The sequence below is a fragment of the Pelobates fuscus genome, chromosome 13 (assembly GCF_036172605.1).
Source record: "Pelobates fuscus isolate aPelFus1 chromosome 13, aPelFus1.pri, whole genome shotgun sequence".
NCBI classification, from domain to species: Eukaryota; Metazoa; Chordata; class Amphibia; order Anura; family Pelobatidae; genus Pelobates; species Pelobates fuscus.
In genome coordinates this window covers 110,329,160-110,352,326 of record NC_086329.1, presented here as the reverse complement: position 1 = coordinate 110,352,326, position 23,167 = coordinate 110,329,160, and the positions used below count along the sequence as shown (strand labels likewise).

At 43.5% G+C, this 23,167-nt stretch overlaps 1 protein-coding gene across 2 annotated transcripts in view; it reads right to left on the bottom strand.

Moving 5' to 3' along the window:
* CADM3 (cell adhesion molecule 3) overlaps positions 1-23,167 on the bottom strand; it is a 248,977-nt gene that overhangs the window by 10,471 nt on the left and 215,339 nt on the right. For both annotated transcript variants that reach the window (XM_063440088.1, XM_063440089.1), the window contains exons 6-7: positions 13,618-13,708; positions 12,450-12,622 (exon numbers count right to left, since the gene is read on the bottom strand). In XM_063440088.1, the coding sequence (XP_063296158.1) occupies positions 12,450-12,622; positions 13,618-13,708 (264 nt within the window). The remainder of the gene's footprint in view (positions 1-12,449; positions 12,623-13,617; positions 13,709-23,167) is intronic.

Genomic DNA, 23,167 nt, shown 5'->3' with positions numbered 1-23,167 from the left:
TCTACAAATATTATTCAGCCACCAATAATCTAGACAGGAATGGATGTGTGGTACATGCAAACTGTTAGATTTTGTGATCGGTGGGGGCAGGGAGACAGGTTGGAAACGAGCTAATGGCTGCCATACAAAAATCTAACATCTTTATTCTTCCCAGCAAAGCTGTCTATTCATAGCTGCTATTATACACCACTGACAGCATTGAGCAATACAGCACGCCGGCTTATTATACAAACCCAGCATTAGCATATGATTGATCTTAAATCAGCGTTTTTGCTCACCGCGAGAAGCAAAGTGTGAAAATGACTGATACGTTTAGACTTTTGGCTCACACTACAGCAGAGGGGGTTAAACTGAATTTGCTATAAATGTAATAACTCACGCCATCCTTTCCCATTAAAAAGCCATTTCCCGGTGTCACCCACCCCTTATTTTTATCATTGATTTTCTGGAGGGGGGCATAAATAACTCTTTAAATTAAACAATTGTTGGACAAATTAAATTCTGAAAGCACTCGGAGGGAAGCGCAATTAATCGATGCCAACTTCGTGCTGTTTAATACACAAACGTATTCAAAGAAAAGAGGTTTTGTTCTCTTGATTAGCAGTGCGACGGGAAGCTGAGCCGGGGGAAATTGATTAGGTCGTATGATGATCTCTGCCTTGGTTCTAATTAGGAGACTCACTGAGATAGGATGGAGCGAACTGGGCCTGATCTAATGGGATTTTTGTTTTGATTTGATAACCCAAATGGCTTCCTTTATCAAGCCAAAACATAACAGGGTTGCTTTGATACACAAATTATTTGCCTGAACTAGAGGCGTGAAATTAAGAGGCTTGTACGTGAGTCTTAAAAAATGTATGTGTGACTTAACACAGTGTTTGTGACCTCCAGTACTTAGATATTTCCCCCCAAAAGAATAAATGTGATGAGATGTATAGTGAGTATCAAATGTTAGTTAGATATGCATTATTGGTACATTTCATTTATTCAATCGCTTCAGACATTATATTGTCTGCTTCAGCTTGTATACTGGATTGGGTGAACACAAAATCTATATCCCAAGGCATACTTTAAAATTAGCAAAAGTCAACTGTGTTAACCCCTCCCTATTACTCCATATAACCCCTCCTAATACTCCATATAACCCTCCCTATAACTCCTCCTATTACTCAATATAACCCTCCCTATAACTCCTCCTATTACTCAATATAACCCTCCCTATAACTCCTCCTATTACTCCATATAACCCTCCCTATAACTCATCCTATTACTCAATATAACCCTCCCTATAACCCCTCCTAATACTCCATATAACCCTCCATATAACTCCTCCTATTACTCAATATAACCCTCCCTATAACTCCTCCTATTACTCAATATAACCCTCCCTATAACTCCTCATATTACTCCATATAACCCTCCCTATAACTCCTCCTATTACTCAATATAACCCTCCCTATAACTCCTCCTATTACTCCATATAACCCTCCCTATAACTCCTCCTATTACTCAATATAACCCTCCCTATAACTCCTCCTATTACTCCATATAACCCTCCCTATAACTCCTCCTATTACTCCATATAACCCTCCCTATAACTCCTCCTATTACTCAATATAACCCTCCCTATAACTCCTCCTATTACTCAATATAACCCTCACTATAACTCCTCCTATTACTCCATATAACCCTCCCTATAACTCATCCTATTACTCCATATAACCCTCCCTATAACTCCTCCTATTACTCCATATAATCCTCCCTATAACTCCTCATATTACTCCAAATAACCCTCCCTATAACCCCTCCTATTACTCCATATAACCCTCCCTATAACTTCTCCTATTACTCCATATAACCCTCCCTATAACTCCTCCTATTACTCAATATAACCCTCACTATAACTCCTCCTATTACTCCATATAACCCTCCCTATAACTCCTCCTATTACTCCATATAACCCTCCCTATAACTCCTCCTATTACTCAATATAACCCTCCCTATAACTCCTCCTATTACTCAATATAACCCTCCCTATAACTCATCCTATTACTCCATATAACCCTCCCTATAACTCATCCTATTACTCCATATAACCCTCCCTATAACTCCTCCTATTACTCCATATAACCCTCCCTATAACTCCTCCTATTACTCCATATAATCCTCCCTATAACTCCTCCTATTACGCCATATAACTCCTCCCTATTACTCCATATAACTCCTTGCGACCGCGGTATGTCCACCAGTGCATGCAGATACACATAAACTTAACCACTATACACACTAACACACACACACACACTCACTTATTGCCTTCCGCATATATTGTGTATGTGGTCCTGGTTGGGTTCAAACTTGGGTCTCCTGCATCCCAGCCATATACTTTATCCTCCGCTTCCTGATATCTAGTAGCCTGAACCTGTATGCCTGGACTCTACTCACCTGTTCCGGATGTCTGCTGATTCCAGCCTATACAAACCCGCCTTGGCTATTGATCCTTTTCAGATCCTTTGTTCCTGTTTTTTCCTGTTTTGCTGTTCATCTGACTCTGGTTTTGATCTTCTGCTCATCCTTCGTTCTTGCCTGTCTGCTGCCTGTCCTGACATTTGGTTCCGTCCCTGACTACGTTTATTGGATATCCCTTGTCTGTACCTCGCTCTTGGAAGCACTGGTGATTATCAGCCCCAGTGCACTGGTTCACAGCCTTGGGGATTTCTACCTTGAGCCACCTTGGTCTGTGTATAATTGCAAAGGGTGCTTAAACTCTGCGTATTGACTCCACTCTCAAGGTAAGATCCTTACACACACAAACTAACACACACACACTGACACTCACTAGCAGACACACACTCAATAAAAGACACACACAAACTAACACACACAGTAACAGACACACACACAGTAACAGACACACAGTAACAAAAACTAACACTCACTGACACTCACTAGCAGACACATACTCAATAACAGGCACACACAAACTAACACACAACTAACACACTCAGTAACAGACACACACACACACACAGTAACACACACTGACACACAAAAACTAACATACACACATACACTAACACTAACACACACACAAACACTAACACACATACACACTCACATTTTTGTTTGTATCTAATCCCCCAGCCTCCTTACCTTTGGGAGTGCTGAGGGGATTCCAGTTTTCCCTGGGATCCAGTGGTGCTGCTGGGCGTCCGGTCCTGCAGGCGGCGAGGGAGCATTCTCCCCGAGCGCACTCTGTCCAGCTCCCTTGCGCGCGCCTCCCTGAGATGGCCAGCTCCTGGCCCCCCCAAGAGAAGAGGCTGTCAAACTAGCGTACATACCGGGTCGCAGTGAGTAGAGGTATGCTCTGTATCCTGACTGCTGGTGAGGACGGTGTGCGTGTCACAGTGCGTTCCACCTCAAACCTCACATCGAGGTGTTAAATCTGGTCTCACGGGGTGATATTCCAAGTAGGTCTGGGGTCGGCAGCAACAGGAGTACTCACAAGAGGATCCTTACCGATAGTGGCTAAACTAGCTCCATTGTTGTCTTACGCATTTCGTAGGTTTACGCGATTCTGCCCTACTTCATCAGAGACTGAATGAGCTGTATAGCAATAGGAGGCTTATATATATGAATGTCCTAAATTGCCAATTTGTAACACAAAACAATAAAATACTTTTAAAAACATAATCTGTTGAAACATGTCTTAAGCGCATGTTTAACAATGTGATACATCAATATCTCGAGCAGCATAAGATGGCATATCTCGAACAGCATGAAATCACGTATTTCACAAATGCCACAATTATCTTCAGCATCTTATAATAGAATATACACGGAGAAAGTGCAACGATAAAAATGGATGTAATCAAAAAAGGTTGGCATTCAGTGTATAGACATAGAAATGTAAGAAACATTGCATAAATTAAATGGTATCATAGTTTTGATGTTGCAATTTAAAATGGATGCAAAAAATAATTGCACATGTATTTAAACAGAAGAGAATGCTTATATCAATGTTATCAGTTATTGTGCTTTTTGGTTCTAGGGAGGGGTTATTTTTACACCCTATACATTTTTTGCACCTTGAGAAACCTTTGATTGACTCTTTATTAGTGGTGTGATTGGTAGGTTTTATACTGGGTGCTAACATTAGTTTTAAATTCGGAGCCCTTGTGAATATGACCTCAGGTTTGTCTTCTAAAACTTGAGAGAGAATATGATCACTTTTAAGGATTCCCCAATTTTTTTTAATATATTCTGTATAATATGTGATTGATTGTTAAATTTAGTGATATGTTATGTATTCTAGGCGACTGGATTTTATTGCATAGAGTGTCCTCCCTTGGGGTAGTTAGTGCTTTTTTTCATTGCTTCTTACAGATGTGTTGATGGGGATCCTTTTTCGACAAACCTTTGTTCCATTTCTTCCATTTGTTCCTGACAGATATCTAGTTGGGAACAATTTCTTCTAATTCTCCTGAATTGACTATAGGGGATATTCTGTAGTCGCATCTGTTTGTAGAGGCTGTTGAAGGAAATCAAACTATTGCAGTCTACGCTCTTCTCGAAAGTTTTGGTTTTCTTTCTTTAATATAGATACCCAGATCCAAAATTCAATTTGGCTTTTTGAATGTGAAAAAGTGTATTTTAAGTTGTAAGGGTTGTGATTGAGGTAGATTTTGAATTCTTCCAATGATTCCATATCACCTCGCCATATAAAAAAACAGTTGTCGATGTATCTTCGCCATAGGAACAGTTTTGCGCCAAATGGGCACTGGTCCCAGATGTATTAGTCTTACCACTTGCCCATATATAGATTTGTGTAACTTGGTGCAAAACGTGTACCCATGGCTGTACCCTCTAGCTGGAGGTAAAATTGACCTTCAGACCAAAAATAGTTATGGCTCAAAATAAAAGCTAAACATTGAATCAGAAAATCAATTTGATCATTCTTAAGTTCTGCGTAAACAGCAAGAGAATATTGGATGGCCTCACATCCTTGTAAATGTTCAATGACTGTGTAACGGATCACCTGGCACCCCGACTGGGTACCTCCGTTGAAGGATGCTCCTAGTGCTTCCTGAGGACTCCAAGCACTGCAGTAGACACCACACCCACCGAACCGGAGAAGCATACAAATGCTCTAAACAGCTGAACAGGAAACGCATACAATCAGCTTACACTCCTGGCAATCAGCATACAATCCAATTCCCCCAATAACGAGACGACACTTTGTTTTGAGGTCAAGCAGAAATGACTGTACTGGCACATACAGCCTCTTTTATTCACAATCCACAAACATAGTACTGCCCACAGGGTTTTACAGAACAACCAATCAATCCGTACAATACACACAGTCACTCCCACACAAAATCCTCCCCTCTGCCTGTGATATGATTACTGAACACCATGGGTAATATAATTATCACAGACAGAGAAATACAGTTTTATAAAACATATCACAGGGACCCCAAAACATGCAATATATCCTCAGAACCGGGGGATCAGGGTGAACCACATATCCAAAATTCACCAAGATCCGATCAGTAGTTTGGAAGATACAGTTTAATGCAGATTCCGCAGAACATATACAGATTATATAAAAAATAATTACTGTATAATGTGTCCCCTGTTGTATAGTTTAAAACTACTGCACGATGTCTTTGTGTGCCAAATACCGGTGAGATGGCACCGTGTAGAAAAGTCCAAACAGTGTCTGTGAGTTAAAATGGCCGCCACGCATTGTTCTCACCATGTGCTTCATCCAATGTTCTCACCATGTGCCTCTGATACATGAAATGGTGGCCACCCAGTAACTCCACAGTATGTCCCTAGATGGTTCTTAAAGGGCCAGCAGCAGCATAATAAAATACAATATGCCCAAATCAGTTCCTAGAAGGGCAATACATCCCAGGGCCATAGTCGCAGGGCAGGAGGCCGGCAAACAGGCCCCTCCAAAAACCAGTGGCGAGGTCACTTTCGACACAGACTGTATTTAGTGAGGCAACATCAGCCGCTCCCAAATTAAATCAGATAATAAATTAAGGATTTGAGTTGAGTGTTTGAGGTAGGATTTCATGCATTTTATTTATTATATACTAGGTTTCTAGCTCCTGTATATTTACACTATAGTTTATAGTGTTTTCCCCCTCGATCTCTTTAAGGTTGTGAATTAAAAGCCGCTCACTCAGTGCTGTCAGTGGCTGAGACTGTGTGCATACATTGATAAGTCCTTTTATGAAGTCAGGGTGTGTGGCTAAGGAGGAAGGATTATGGTACAGAATGAGATGAATACAAGTTGTATTGGTAGCTAGAGTGTCCCTCATGGAAAAAAACAACAACAAATTTGAAACTTTGCATTAATTTGGAGGATATTGTGCATGGAGAGTCCCCTGCTCTGTTTACTTCCCTGACCTGCTTACGTTTCGTAGATAGAGCATCACTTGTGCTTAGTCCTGCCAAGTCTTCCACAGCCAATGTATTGTCACAGCTAAGGATTTGTCACAGCTAATGAATTTTCACAGCTAATGTTTTGTCACAGCTAACGTTTTGTCACAGATGACATTTTGTCACAGGTGACGTTTTGTCACAGCTAGCGATTTGTCACAGCTAATGTTTTGTCACAGCTAACATTTTGTCACATATGACGTTTTGCCACAGGTGACGTATTGGCAATGTGCTTTTATAACGCATTTGTCTTCCGTAGTATGTGGAAGGAGCTTGGCGTAGTGCGCTCTACAAGAGATTTTGTACCAAAAAATATTAAGAGGTTTAAAAAAAAATTATATTTCAAGCAACGTAACACGTGACACAATCAGCTAAAGTCTTTCATTCCCATACTGCTTCTTGTACGGTGATGTGAAAAATAAACACTTTTGCATTGTACATACCATTCTTTTACATTCAAAGCTTCCATTATATTGGAGGGAAGATATTATATTGACACAAAACCACAATTAAAGTAAGAATGTCACAGAATAGAAAGCTCAGACAATCCCATTATTCAGCTGGAAGCTTGCTCTATTCATCCCCCTGGAAATTGTCATTTCACTGACTCATGTTAATCAAGGTTTTCCATTTTATGTGAAGATGAACGTGCCTCCAAGGATGTCCTACAGATAGGTTTCATATAATGGCAACTGTCAACAATGGTTGATGTGATAAAGGTGATATATAACCTGTTTTAAAGTTTATTATTCAGTAATCAGTAGGTTTGTGATTTGTTGCTTTCAGTAAAACATCAGTCTGCCTTACAGGTCCATGTCTTCCCCTACCATATGGCGTTTGAGTATACCAGTACTGGCCACCCTTAGCTTTGCACATGGTAGAGAACTGTCCAGGACCAGGTGAGTTCCTTGTGTATAAATGATAAGATATCTGCCATCAAACGGCAGCTTTTTGGATTGAATTCCAACTTCAGCAACAGCCAGCCAGACCAGCAATGTATATGGTGGACCCATTCCATGATATGGGAGCACGTGAACCCTGGCTACACGAGCAGCCAGCAAAATATCCAAAAACGTTAAAGATCCATCCAGCAAATCCTCAAAGTGGTAACAGCCAACGTTTCATCCATATCCAGGCCTTTATCAAACCTGTTTTATGGTTCGGCCAAAATGTTACGTGTTGTGGCACAACAATAAATATGTTTTGTATTCCAGCAAAGTGTGATTATGTTCTGGAGAGGTGCGGTTAAGTAAAATTAGCCAATAATAAGGTAATCATGAATTTTAGTAATTATTCATTAAATTGTATTAATACCCTTCTTTTTAGAACTCCAGAATTTTGGCACTAGACGTATCTTGAAAAAAAAAAAAGTACAAGTATCTGTCTAACAGGTTGAAAACTTAAAAAAACTAAAATGAGGCAAACATCTATTTTGAGTAATTTTCCAATTCTGTTACCCGGACTCACTTTTTAGTGAATGCTATTGCTTATTTATTTGCTTTGACAAATAAATAAGACATCTATCACTCCATTCCTATACCCTAAGAGGAGTAATCATAGCAATTTGGCTGCATACAGCATAGTTGTTGTGATGGAGGGCAGGAGAACCGATTGCAGGAAAAGAAAATATCTTTGCCAGCAATTCTGCAATGTTTTCTCCTTAATATTATGTAAAGTGCTGGATATCATGTTCGAGAGCACTTTAATGTTGATTTATACAGCTGTATTTTTTCCCATAGGTGTCTCCCCACTTCACGTTGGATCTGGGAGACGATATTGTACAGAGAGTCTATAAGCGGTTATTGCAAATCTGTTATTTGTTTTATAGAAGATGATGGTAGATTTCTTTCATGACGTTCCACCATATAGTTTCCTGTATTCAAGGTGCGTGGAGAGCCAGAGTTCTCATCATCAACTTATTATTTAATAATGTCATTTAATGTCTCCACTTTGCAGACACATCCTTTCATGATCTTGGTATAACCTCTTACAATAAGACTGTTTGCAAACACATGAATGTACAGCGAGAGTGTGGATTCAGAATGCTATCTTGATGCTTTGTTTGCCTAACGATGGCGGTATAATTAGTTTAAAAGGAGATAATGAGAATGAACGATAATTACCAGGCAACATAAGAAATAAACGGCTCAGTAGAAATTAGAGACGCCCTCATTTTAACAAGATACCAACGCGCTTTACGAATAGAATGCTGCATTTCTAGTTATAGAGGAGGGAGGAGGCATAAGGGGGTCTCTCAAGAACCATTAACGCATTCTCTAGGGACTCTGTACAGAGTTTCTTAAAGGGGATGGTTCACTATATTCTTCTAATCACCATTATTTATACCATTTATTCACTGCTACAACAATAATGTGTATTCATATCCAGCTTAATAGTGTTGTGTGTGAATGAATTTTTATTCATAAAATTGAAACTGTAGGCACTATAACCATTCCACCTCATTGAAGTGGTTATAGCACCTGGAGTCCCTTTGCGCTGTCCATCCATTCAACTTTAAACCAGTCTATCATATTGAAGTGGTTATAGTGCCTGAGTCTCCAATCGTTGTCCCTTCATTCAGTAATACATCATTTTCAAGCAGTTTAACATTAAATGAGGGTCCCTGGCTACCCATAGCTCAGCTCACACTGGAGGTGTGGCTAAGGCAAAGATTACACACTTTCTTTTAGCCATTCCAATTTATACCAGGAATGGGCGCTGTGATAGGTTGGAAGCAGTCAGCTGACACTCTCAGCAAATCACAGCTCCTGGTCAGGCTAATTCTTCCAAGCAGCACAGAGGGGATGGTTTCATTTTATTAAAAATGGTTTAACTCTGAATGGTAAGAAGGCACCAGGGGACTCCAGATGCTATAACTGATCCGCTGATGTCTGGACCATATGGTTTTGTGGAAAAATGGATGACAAGTGAGGGAGAATTATATGAGATGCAATAAACATGAACAGAGGGGCATATGGCTCACAGGTTACAAGTATAGTTACAAGGGACATGGATGAGGGCTAGCTTGGTTCTATGGGATATTGATGAGGGGAGCATAGTTCTAAGGGACATGGACGAGAGGGAACATGGTCCTAAGGGATATGGACGAGAGGGAACATGTTTATATGGGACATGGACAAGAGGGAGCATGGTTCTAGGGAACATGGACAAGAAGGAGCATGGTTCTAGGGAACATGGACAAGAAGGAGCATGGTTCTTGTGGACATGGACAAGAGGGAACATGGTTCTAGTGGACATGGAATAGATGAACTATTGTTCTAGGGAACATGGACAGGAAGGAGCAACATCTTGTGGACATGGACAAGAGGAACCATGGTTCTAGAGAACATGGACAAGAAGGAGCATGGTTCTTGTGGACATGGACATGAGGGAGCATGGTTCTAGGGAACATGGACAAGAAGGAGCATGGTTCTTGTGGACATGGACATGGGGAAGCATGGTTCCAGTGGACATGGACATGAGGGAGCATGGCTCTAGGGAACATGGACAAGAAGGAGCATGGTTCTTGTGGACATGGACATGAGGTAGCATGGTTCTAGTGGACATGGACATGAGGGAGCATGGCTCTAGTGGACATGGACATGAGTGAGCATGGTTCTAGTGGACATGGACATGAGGGAGCATGGTTCTAGGTAACATGGACATGAGGGAACATGGTTTTAGTGGACATGGACATGAAGGAGCATGGTTCTAGGGGACATGGACAAGAGCAACCATGGTTCTAGGGAACATGGACAAAAAGGAGCATGGTTCTTGTGGACATGGATATGAGGGAGCATGGTTCTAGGTAACATGGATGAGAGGGAGCATGGTTCTAGGGAAAATGGACAAGAAGGAGCATGGTTCTTGTGGACATGGACATGAGGAAGCATGGTTCTAGTGGACATGGACATGAGGGAGCATGGTTCTAGGGAAAAGGGACAAGAGGGAGCATGGTTCTAGGGAACATGGACAAGAAGGATCATGGTTCTTGTGGACATGGATATGAGGGGGCATGGTTCTAGGTAACATGGATGAGAGGGAGCATGGTTCTAGGGAAAATGGACAAGAAGGAGCATGGTTCTTGTGGACATGGACATGAGGAAGCATGGTTCTAGTGGACATGGACATGAGGGAGCATGGCTCTAGGGAACATGGGCAAGAAGGAGCATGGTTCTTGTGGACATGGACATGAGGTAGCATGGTTCTAGTGGACATGGACATGAGGGAGCATGGCTCTAGTGGACATGGACATGAGTGAGCATGGTTCTAGTGGACATGGACATGAGGGAGCATGGTTCTAGGTAACATGGACATGAGGGAACATGGTTTTAGTGGACATGGACATGAAGGAGCATGGTTCTAGGGAACATGGACAAGAGCAACCATGGTTCTAGGGAACATGGACAAAAAGGAGCATGGTTCTTGTGGACATGGATATGAGGGAGCATGGTTCTAGGTAACATGGACGAGAGGGAGCATGGTTCTAGGGAAAATGGACAAGAAGGAGCATGGTTCTTGTGGACATGGATATGAGGGAGCATGGTTCTAGGTAACATGGACGAGAGGGAGCATGGTTCTAGGGAAAATGGACAAGAGGGAGCATGGTTCTAGGGAACATGGACAAGAAGGAGTGGACATGTATGAGTGGGAGCGTGGTTCCATGGATATCAGTTTAGGGAGAGTCATGTGACATACTTTAACCCCTTAAGGACACATGACATGTTTGACATGTCATGATTCCCTTTTATTCCAGATGTTTGGTCCTTAAGGGGTTAAACATGAATGTAGAGAGGAACATGGGGCCATAACACATAGATGGGAGCAAATGGAAGATATAGTGCAACTTTCTACATCCCTGCAGTACTTGGTTGGTTAAAAAATTGTGAAATTCAAGGTCTGTAAACAGCAGCACAGTCTTTACATGACATTTTATCTAATGAAACTCTCTGGGAATTTTACTTAACTGACGTGGTTATTTCAGATTTATTACTAAATCAACATAAACCTGAAATACCCAGATCACAGAGGACTCGGAGGAGTGAAATAAAATATCAAATGATCCCCAAAACGGTGGAATAGTTCAAAATACATTGAACATAACAAAGAAAACACACATATTAGACTGCTCTTAATGGTATATATAGTGAAGAAATACACATGTTCTTCAAAGATATGCTTTTTTTGAAAACATGCTGGATATTCTAAGATTCAAACTCCAAAGTGAATTGGAAAGGCCACATCCGAGGGAGGGCGATCCAGGGGAACGAGCTGATGAAATCAGCGCGAGGATGGAGAGAATGGCTAGAGGCGGAGGGAGAGAAGAATGAACAAGAGAAGCAAGCAGCAAGATAAAGGACAGACTGGGAATAGCACAGCGGAGAATGGAAAAGGCCCCGACCTTGTACCTGTGATAAGAAGCAGGAAGCGACCGGGGATTAAACAATTGTCTGGGTTTTGTTGTTACACAGTTTTTATCCTGTCCTTCTGCATTATTATTTTAATTCCTTCCACCCCAACTGACGCTGGAGAGAAACAGCAAAGCGTTGCCTTCTTTTTGTCAGTGAGCTAGTGGAACGCCAGATGATGGCAATAAAATCTAATACCATAAAGTAAAGTAAGCAGCATTCTCTTTCTCACCAATTTACTGTCTATATCTTGTGTTTGTCTACCAATTTTACGTTCAGTTTGAAAACTCTATTAGTGGATTTCCGCAGAATTTCTCCTAAACTGTCACTAAACGTAAATAATATTAATTTAGATTACTGTGAAAACTATTTTAAAGTGGAAGAAAGCCTTGTTAAATAGTGACAAGATGCCTGCCAGACCTATAAGCCAATCGGCAGCTAGCTCTAGTCATCCAGCACTTTAAAGATGAAGAGTTTGGGTGCCACATCACAACTTACACAGCCATTATACAGTAGAATCCAGCAAACATAATCCAAACATTGCATTGTACAAAGGGGGGCTGGAATCAAAGTATAGCGCCCTCTTACCATTGACATCCAGTTTGTACTGGGTGACGTACGTTCCCATCATGTTGGAAGCCTTGCAGATGTAGGTGCCACCATCACTCTTATTTAAAAAGGGGAAAACCAAGCTGCTCCCATCATACATAGCTAGTGAAGGGAGTTCTCCATTTTCCCGCTCCCAAATATATTGGTCCGGCCTGCAAAAACAAACATGACCAATTGTTAACAGAAAGAACTGGAGCAATAATTTTTATGGATCAGAAAAAAAAGACCTAGCATCTGAGGGAGGAGAAAATGAATCTGGCTGAACGCACTGTATTAAACTTTCCTGTACCATGTCGGGGAGGATGAATGACATTAATTGAATTATTCCATCCACTTGTTGCTCAGTTGGACAGTAGACCCCCAACCTGCAGAACCGATCATATCTACATTGAAATACTGAATAGATGGGTGGAATGATGGAGTCCAATGTCTGGTTCTCTCTCACTGGCCTGACCTGCAGAACTATTTCTACATAGAAATATTAAATAGATATTTTATGGGTGGAATGATGGAGTCCGTGGTCTGGTCGGCTCTCACTGACCGAACCTGCAAAACTGAGCATTTCTACATAGAAATATTGAATAGATATTTTATGGGTGGGATGATGGAGTCCATGGTCCGGTCCTCTCTCACTGGCCGGACCTGCAGAACCGAGTATTTCTACATAGAAATAGGGAATGAGAACTTTATGGGTGGGATGATGGAGTCTGTGGTTCGGTCCGCTCTCACTTTGTGAGGTAGAAAAGAAGGGCTGTGTATCTGGTGACACAGATCTCTCCTGTTTGTTTACTTATCTTTAGTACACAGCTCCTTCAGGCTGTAACACAACATTCCTTCATCGGCCTTATTGTCACTAACATTCATGTTTAACTATATAAATATCCTATTCTGCATTATGATAGCTCTGTTGCTATTGCGGTTATTGGTGGCTAATTCAATAAATCACATACAATGCCAGACAGCACGTAGCTGGAGATATCGGAGTGTACATCTTTAAATGGCAAGGTATTTATAAAACCCGCAGCTCCGGATAATTTCTGTGGGGAAAGTAGTGGTTCCATTCTCGTCTTTACAGGAAACAATCAGACAAGGAAGCTGCTAAGATAAGCCCACCAATGGGTGTCAGTGTATAGTCAGTGCTACTCACACGGGGTTCCCGTAGGCATCACACTGGAGTCTCAGCTTGTCTCCTTCCCTTGGCATTTGTGGCCGAGACTCGATCCTCGCAGTTGGTTTGTCTAAAAGTAAGAAAGCATTGGCATCAATTGCAATGATATATGACAAGATAATTATTTACTATTCATGTAACAGTATAAGAGAGCACTGCGTAATACCACTTAACACATACCATCAATACTTTATGTAGCAGCACAGGGGAGTATGTTGCTATACACACAATTAACCTCTTCAATCCCAATATTATATATATATACAACACAAAATTACCTTCATTTACTTTGCAAATTAAATTTAGCTCATTAAGCCACATTCACCGTCATCTGTGCTCCAATAATGATTAACAGAATGCGGAGGAATGAATTCTCTGCCATGATCAGGGCCAGATAAAGAGCCCATTGGACCTGGTGATGACAATTATGATGGGCCTAATTAGAGAACCTTATCAATAGAAAACACTAAAACAGTTATACCTCCCAAGGGTCATGTATCTGGTGGAGGTGGTGCTGGAGTGAAACGCACAGGGGATAGCTATCAGAAAACACATACTCTATGTTAATCTCTCGCTTTCATCTATCAAGTAAATCCCCCTAACAGCAGTGTCCGGTGAAGCAGGACATAGGTGGGTGAGGTAAACGGGTGGCCACTGACGCAAAGCATGTAATCCGCACCTCCCATAGGGGCAAACTTGCCCAGAAAAGAGAGGGGTCAGCCTGACATGAATGCAAGCAGGCTGACTAACTAAGGGTGTGCTATACAGACAGCACCCTGAGCTCATGGGAATGCTCTATGATGCACTCCCTCTGTGTTTTCTGGCAACTGTCCCCAGCACTCACTTGTCCACTCCTCTCCTTCTTACTAGCCAGCAGAAGCTCCTGCTATTCAGTCTGGGACAGAGAAAAGGTGGATGTAGTGAGTGAAAAATGAAGGGGAAATGCCAGTGTTAGAGGGACCGAAACAGCAAGAGTATTTGCATAGTGTGCAAAGTCAGCTTTACCATCACTAATCTATAGTCAGCCAGTCCACATATAGTGTGTTCCTCTACATCCTTCTTCAGTTTCCAAATGTAATTCCTTCTACACAAAGCAAGGGCAAGTGAAGAGTAGAACATAGATAGACATATAAAATAGGCCCACTGATTTAAAAAAAAATAATCATAATAACTATATATATATATATAGCAATGGGTATATTTTATGGGAATGAGCCTGGAGCTTCAGATCCTTCCCATCAGCCCTATATTAATCCTGCCCTGACCATGAGAAAATTCCACTCATTCAATGTCTTTCAATGTGCTATAAAATGACAGCTCCCCAATGCCTTTGAAAGAGAACAGGATGTTTCAATGGGTTATAACATTCCTACAGTCAGGAAGGGGGGAGAATTGAATGGGCTCTCCAAATTGCTTTTCCTCTTTTACATATTTGTATTTTTCTAATATAGATAAAGATAACGGGCACTGTATACTGTCTAAAGCTTTGCATTTCTGAGTAATAAAAGTAAATTATGTAAATTGATAACATTTAAATTTTTCAGTTTGTTTGGAAATAATCCTATACACAAATAGTTTTTATAGGTTTATGAGCAAGAAATGCAACCCTTGTTTCAAATAAATGTTGTGCTAATGCTTCTTCAAACAAAAAGTGTTTGGCAGTGTTAATAATAATAATAATAATAATAATAATAATAATAATAATAATAATAATAATAATATTAGTGATGATATTATTAATAATATAATAATAATAATAATAATAATAATATCAATATCAATAATAATACTATCACTAATAATAATAATGTAGCGGAGAGCTGTTTTCTCGCAGCTATTCTCCACTTTAGATCCAAGGAAGGCTCAGGAACAAGTCATGAGTAAATCCACAGCAGAGTTTCCAGCAGGTAAAACGGTACAGCAGTATCCCCACAGCACTCCCAATAACTGGACGACACACAGTTTCAGGAGTAGAACTGACAATCGTTTATTCCAAGGTTTCTTATAAAGCCTGCTCCCATGCAAGGGAGGGAACTACAGTAATTAGGACAGTAACCAATACCATTCTTGTTACCTCCCACACATCTCCTCCCCTCAGAGTGAGTCATAATCCCCTTAAGTTGTACAGTAGTTTACCCCAAACTTGGATGTACCCCTAAACCATCATATATCTTTAATATCAGGGTACCGCTGGGTAGCCCTGATCTGGGTGAATATAATATCCAAAATTCACCCAGATCGGACCAGGGGTTCGGCAGTTACAGGCAAGTGAAGTTTGACCGACCGCACACGGGTTGGTATCCGAAAAGGGTTCCATGAGAATGGGCCCTGCGGTCGGTCTCCGTTCGGTAGTTAAAATAGACATTTACAATTGCCATCCACATTTGCATTCACCTAGATAGTGATTCCCTCATTCGGTACTTTATTACTACCGAATGGGGATTCGTTATGTCTCTCCGTTCGGCAGTTACGGAGCTCTGGAGGTCTCAGCGGTGTTTGATTGTCTGAGTGTCCGATTTGAGTTCCAGACACTCGACGACCAAACACCGCTGGGATTTTCATGCGTAAGATGGCCGCCGCCACGTGTACGCATGCCGAATGGCGGCCACCCAGATACAATGTTAATGAGCCGGTTAACTGCGGTTTGGAAAGAATGTGAACCTTAATTGCTGGCACACTTCTCTCCGGGGTGGCCCCTCCGTTCGGTAGTTTCCATAAGTATATAGTACGGATGGAAACTACCGAATAACATATAATTCACATAATAAACAGGCGAACAGCAATTTCAACATAGGGAAAAATTATACGAACACAGTCACACAGGCATTTTGCAGGACAGGCTTACTGCATTCCGCTACACTGCTCCCCCTTGCCCACAAGCCGGCATACACAGTCTGATCCCACACGGATCGGCTTGGGGATGACCGGGGTGCTCACGGATCATTTCTCCAGATCAGTTTGTCGCGACAACCCGTCGGCGTTTCCGTTTTGCTTACCCGGGCGGTATTGAATGTTAAAGTCAAAAGGCTGTAGCGCCAAACTCCAGCGCAGCAGCCTGGCATTGTCCCCAGCCACCCGGTTCAGCCAGACTAACGGGTTGTGATCCGTGAGCAGCGAAAAAGCCTGTCCATACAAATAGGGTTGCAATTTCTTCAAGGCCCACACCACAGCCAGGCATTCCTTCTCGATGGCGGCGTAGCTTACTTCCCGGGGTAAAAGTTTGCGACTGATGTAAGCCACGGGATGTTCTCCGCCATCGGCCCCGACTTGGCTTAATACTGCCCCCAATCCAAACATAGAAGCGTCTGTGTGAACAAGAAAACGTTTAGTTGGATTGGGAGCGGCCAAGACAGGGGCATTAACAAGTGCGTCTTTCAAGTTTTGGAATGCCTGCTCACACTCCGGGGTCCAGGTTACTTGGCGGGGAAGGTTTTTACGGGTCAGGTCAGTGAGGGGTTTGGCCAGGGCACTATAATTGGGGACAAACTTCCGATAATACCCTGCTGTCCCTAAAAAGGCTAACACCTGGGTTTTAGTTGTCGGGGTAGGCCACTGGGATACTGCCTCTACTTTGGCGGGTTCCGGCTTCTGCTTACCACAGCCCACTCGGTGGCCCAGGTACTGTACCTCGGCCATCCCGATACTACATTTAGCTGGTTTTAGGGTCAAACCCGCCTCCCTGATCCTGTCTAGGACCGCTCCTATATGGGCCAAGTGTTCCTGCCAGGTATCGCTAAATATGGCAATATCATCGAGATATGCGCAGGTATAGTCTTGGAACCCATCTAGGAGACGGTCCACCATCCGCTGGAAGGTAGCCGGCGCGTTTTTCATCCCAAACGGCATGACCTTAAATTGGTACAGGCCGAATGGGGTGACAAAGGCGGACTTGGGGATGGCGTCCGGGGCCAGGGGAATCTGCCAATACCCTTTCCACAAATCAATCGTGGTAAGGTATTGCCCCCTGGCCATCCGGTCTAGTAACTCATCGATCCTAGGCATCGGGTATGCGTCGGATACGGTCTTCTCATTCAGTCTCCTGTAGTCCACGCAAAAGCGGGTCGTGCCGTCCCGCTTTGGTACGAGGACCACTGGAGATGCCCAGGGACTATCTGAGGGCTCAATCACTCCTAATTGTATCATCTCCTCAATTTCTTTGCGCATATTCTCCCGGACCGCTTCAGGGATGCGGTACGGGGTCTGGCGCATGGGGAGTTGACCTGGGGTGTCTACTCGGTGGGTAGCCAGAGGGGTGTATCCAGGTACATTAGAAAAGGTTTCCTGCTTTTCCTGCAGTAGCTGTTGTACCTCGATACGCTCCTGTGGGCTCAACCGATCCCCCAATACAACTGCTCCTAAATCCCCAGCCAGCTGTCCGTCTTCTAACAGATCGGGGAGGGGTAGGCTGTCGCTCTCTTCAGAGGTGGGGGCGCAGATCGCTGTCACCTCCTCTGAACGTTCCTGGTAAGGTTTCAGCATGTTCACATGGATCATGCGTCGCCCCCCATTCCCTGCGCAGTGGCCAATTATATACGTGGTGTCACATCGTTGTTCTACCACTCTATAAGGGCCTTGCCAGGCGGCCTGTAGCTTATCGTGTCGAACAGGTTTTAAAATTAAAACTTTCTGTCCGACCTGAAAGCTGCGGTCCCTGGCGCCTCTATCGTACCAGGTGCGCTGCCGCGTCTGAGCTGCCTGTAGGTTTTCCTTTACCGTCTTGGTGAGTGCTTCCAGGCGATCTCGAAGGGCCAACACATATGGTACAATAGGGGTACCGTCCACGCTACGGTCTCCTTCCCAGTGTTCTCTAATCAAGTCTAGGGGTCCCCTTACTCTCCTCCCGAATAGCAGCTCAAAAGGGGAAAATCCTGAAGATTCCTGCGGCACTTCCCTGTAAGCAAACAGTAAGTGCGGCAGGAATTTTTCCCAGTCTCGGTGAGTCTCTGCGAAGGTTCGGAGCATCTGCTTTAAGGTGCCATTGAACCGTTCGCAGAGCCCATTAGTCTGGGGGTGGTACGGAGCACTAATTATAGGCTTAATTTTACAGAACTTCCAGAGTTGTTGGGTAACCTCTGCCGTGAACTGAGTGCCCTGATCCGAGATGATCTCCCTGGGTAGCCCCATCCGGGAGAAAACCTGCATCAGCGCCTCAGCCACCGTCTCTGCATGTATATTAGTTAAAGCTACCGCCTCGGGGTAGCGCGTGGCATAGTCCACTACAGTCAGGATGTATCGTTTGCCCGAGGGGCTGGGTTTCCGGAAGGGACCTACAATATCTACGGCAACCCTATGAAAGGGTTCCTCAATTATGGGTAGGGGGTGCAGCTTCGCCTTATGCTTATCCCCCCTCTTTCCCACCCTCTGGCACGTGTCGCAGGTACTACAGTACCTGCGTACCTCCTGGCTAATCCCTGGCCAAAAGAAACTCTGGGTCAATCGATATCTGGTACGGCTGACCCCCAAATGTCCGGATAGCGGAATATCGTGCGCTATCCGGAGTAATTCGGTTCGGTACCTCTGAGGTACCACCAGCTGTCTTGTGGTAATGGGGTCTGACCCATCTATCTGTTTACTTGATTCCCGGTATAATAACTGTCGGTCCCATACAAATCTTTCCCCCTCCGCCCCCGGTTGGATAGAGGTGACCTTGTCTCGGTATACCTGTAAGGTGGGGTCAGTGACTACCTCGGCTACAAACTCGTCAGGAGGGGCCCAAGGGATACAGTCTAAGGAAGGGGAGGAATCTCTTACCTGGACCTCCGGCAGTGCGTTGTTTTGTTGGGTGCGGGCCTGTTGCCTGGTGACTACTGGGTGTGCTTCTTCAGTAGGTTGTGGTTCAAATGCGGAGGTGAGTTTGCCCAGGTCATTCCCCAGGACCACCTCAGCAGGTAATTGCGGCATTAGTCCCACTTCCACATTCCCGTACCCCGCACCCCAATGCAAATGTACCCTGGCTGTGTCTAGCCGATACACGGCTCCCCCTGCAACCCTGACAGCCACAGTCTTATTAAGTTTGGCCTTATCTGGAACCAAATGGCTTTGCACCAGGGTGATGGTGGCTCCTGAGTCTCTGAGCCCCTGCATAGGCTTCCCTTCCAGATATACGGTTTGCCTATGGTGCTGGCGGTTATCCGCCTGTGCCTGTAAGGGGTTGGCCTCATGCAGCACTTCCCACTGTTCCACAGTCGTGACTGGAACGGCAGAGCTGTAGGGAAGTGGTACCTCATCCTGGTAATGATGTGCTGCTGCTCTCGGTGGTGGTGGTGGGGGCCCTGGTCGGATCCAGGTGTTGCGTTCCCTGGACTGCGGACAATCTCGTTGGTAATGTCCCCACCTCTGGCATCGGTGGCATTGCACAGAAGCAGGTGTGCGGTATCTCGGCTGCGCTGCTGCTGGTGCTGGTGGAGGAAGGGATCTTGGTGGGGGTTGAGGGTTAGGAGAAAATGAATTTACCCCCAGTGGCCGCATGGCCGGTTTGTTACCCACTGTCTTGGTTTGTCTGCGAGCATCCATAAAGTCATCTGCCTTTTTGGCAGCCTCGGTGAGGGTGGTGGGGTTACGGTCCCTCACCCATTCCTGCAGTTCTGAGGATATCCCCTCATAAAACTGCTCCAACAGCAGCATTTGTAATAAGTCCTCCATGGACCTCGCTTTACTCGACTGCATCCACCCAAGGGCTGCCCTTTCTAGTCGGCAAGCCCACTCCGCATGTGAATCTTTGTCCACCTTTTTCAATTCCCTGAAACGTCTCCGGTATGCCTCTGGTGTTATTGCATACCGGGCCAAGATAATCTCTTTCACCCGGTTATAGTTCCTAATTTCCACATCTGGTACAGTGCGGTAGGCTTCCGCTGCCCTTCCTGACAGCCGTCCCGCTAATATGGGTACCCATTCTTCCCTTGGTATGTTATGCAGTGTACATAGTCTCTCAAAGTCCTGTAGGAAGGCATCTATATCCTCCTCTGCTTCCACATACGTTTTAAAAGCTTGGTAGGGAATTTTGGGCTTACCCTCTTGTGTTATAGCTCCTGCGGTGCCTCTTTCTGGTGTTTGTGGTCTCCTGTTTCTCTTTACAAATTCCTGCACCTCTGTCATGGTTTTAGAGATGATCTCTGTGGGTGGGTTTTCCCCATAGAAGGCCAGTCTGTATTGTAATTGCCTTTGGAACTCCTCCTGTTCTGTTTCAGGTCTTTGTTCCGTGGCCTGGACCTCCTCTGCTCTGTATTCTGCCATTACTTCGGTGATAAGCGTTGCTTTGGATTTGCTGCTGGCAGAGACACCTTTTGCTTCCAGAAGGTCTTTCAAGGTGGTTCTTTTTAGCGTAGAAAGGTCAATCTCCATTAATCCTTGTTCCTCTGTGAGTCTGGATCCCAGCGCTGCCAACCAATGTAGCGGAGAGCTGTTTTCTCGCAGCTATTCTCCACTTTAGATCCAAGGAAGGCTCAGGAACAAGTCATGAGTAAATCCACAGCAGAGTTTCCAGCAGGTAAAACGGTACAGCAGTATCCCCACAGCACTCCCAATAACTGGACGACACACAGTTTCAGGAGTAGAACTGACAATCGTTTATTCCAAGGTTTCTTATAAAGCCTGCTCCCATGCAAGGGAGGGAACTACAGTAATTAGGACAGTAACCAATACCATTCTTGTTACCTCCCACACATCTCCTCCCCTCAGAGTGAGTCATAATCCCCTTAAGTTGTACAGTAGTTTACCCCAAACTTGGATGTACCCCTAAACCATCATATATCTTTAATATCAGGGTACCGCTGGGTAGCCCTGATCTGGGTGAATATAATATCCAAAATTCACCCAGATCGGACCAGGGGTTCGGCAGTTACAGGCAAGTGAAGTTTGACCGACCGCACACGGGTTGGTATCCGAAAAGGGTTCCATGAGAATGGGCCCTGCGGTCGGTCTCCGTTCGGTAGTTAAAATAGACATTTACAATTGCCATCCACATTTGCATTCACCTAGATAGTGATTCCCTCATTCGGTACTTTATTACTACTGAATGGGGATTCGTTATGTCTCTCCGTTCGGCAGTTACGGAGCTCTGGAGGTCTCAGCGGTGTTTGATTGTCTGAGTGTCCGATTTGAGTTCCAGACACTCGACGACCAAACACCGCTGGGATTTTCATGCGTAAGATGGCCGCCGCCACGTGTACGCATGCCGAATGGCGGCCACCCAGATACAATGTTAATGAGCCGGTTAACTGCGGTTTGGAAAGAATGTGAACCTTAATTGCTGGCACACTTCTCTCCGGGGTGGCCCCTCCGTTCGGTAGTTTCCATAAGTATATAGTACGGATGGAAACTACCGAATAACATATAATTCACATAATAAACAGGCGAACAGCAATTTCAACATAGGGAAAAATTATACGAACACAGTCACACAGGCATTTTGCAGGACAGGCTTACTGCATTCCGCTACACATAATAATATTAGTGATGATATTATTATTTATAATAATAATAATAATAATAGTAATAATAATAATAATAATAATAATAATAATAATATAATATTAATACTACTAATAATACAATAATAATAATAATAATAATAATAATAATAATAATAACAATAATAATATTAGTGATAATATTATTAATACTATCATAATATCAATAATAATAATAGTAATAATAATAATATTTATAATAATAATAATAATAATAATAATAATAATAATAATAATAATAATAACATATATCACCTATAGTTGGTTAGTTACCCAAATGATATTTTTCATCTCCAATTACAGGAAGGACATTCTCCCTTATTTATTAACGAGGATATCAGTTTGATAGAATCCATTTGATATTTTTTATACAGGTTTTAACAGTTTGTTTCTGGCTCAGAGCGTTGCAGGCTGGCCATAAACATCTCCTAAACCTGCGACTGGATGCCTTCCACATTAGTTTTTAGCACGCATGCCTCTTCGGTGCTTAGCTAAGTGTTAATGGTTTATGGCGCCCGAGTAGAAGAGCTGAGGGTAACATATCCCATTCTTAACACTTTAGAACAAATACATAAATCTAATAATGTCACCGAGGCTTGGGATAAGAGTCACGGCCAAGTGAGAAGGATTTTTATCATGTACAGAGGCTGGAAAATGTCAGGCTCTGGGGAGAGGCGAGAATGAATGCACAGCTACATGTATCGACAGGAGCTGTGAGCGGTCTACATACCTCCCAAGTGTCCTTGTTTAGAACAATCAGTCCCTCACTGCACAATGAATCACTTTTCTCCCTTCTTTGATCACAGTGGGCCCCACGGTGGGATGAAAGCAATGTGAGATGGATATTAGGACATAAGACCCCACGGTGGGATGAAAGCAATTTGAGATGGATATTAGGACATAAGACCCCACGGTGGGATGGAAGCAATGTGAGATGGATATTAGGACACACGACACCACAATGGGATGAAATCAATGTGAGATGGATATTAGGACATAAGACCCCACGGTGGGATGAAAGCAATGTGAGATGGATATTAGGACATAAGACCCCACGGTGG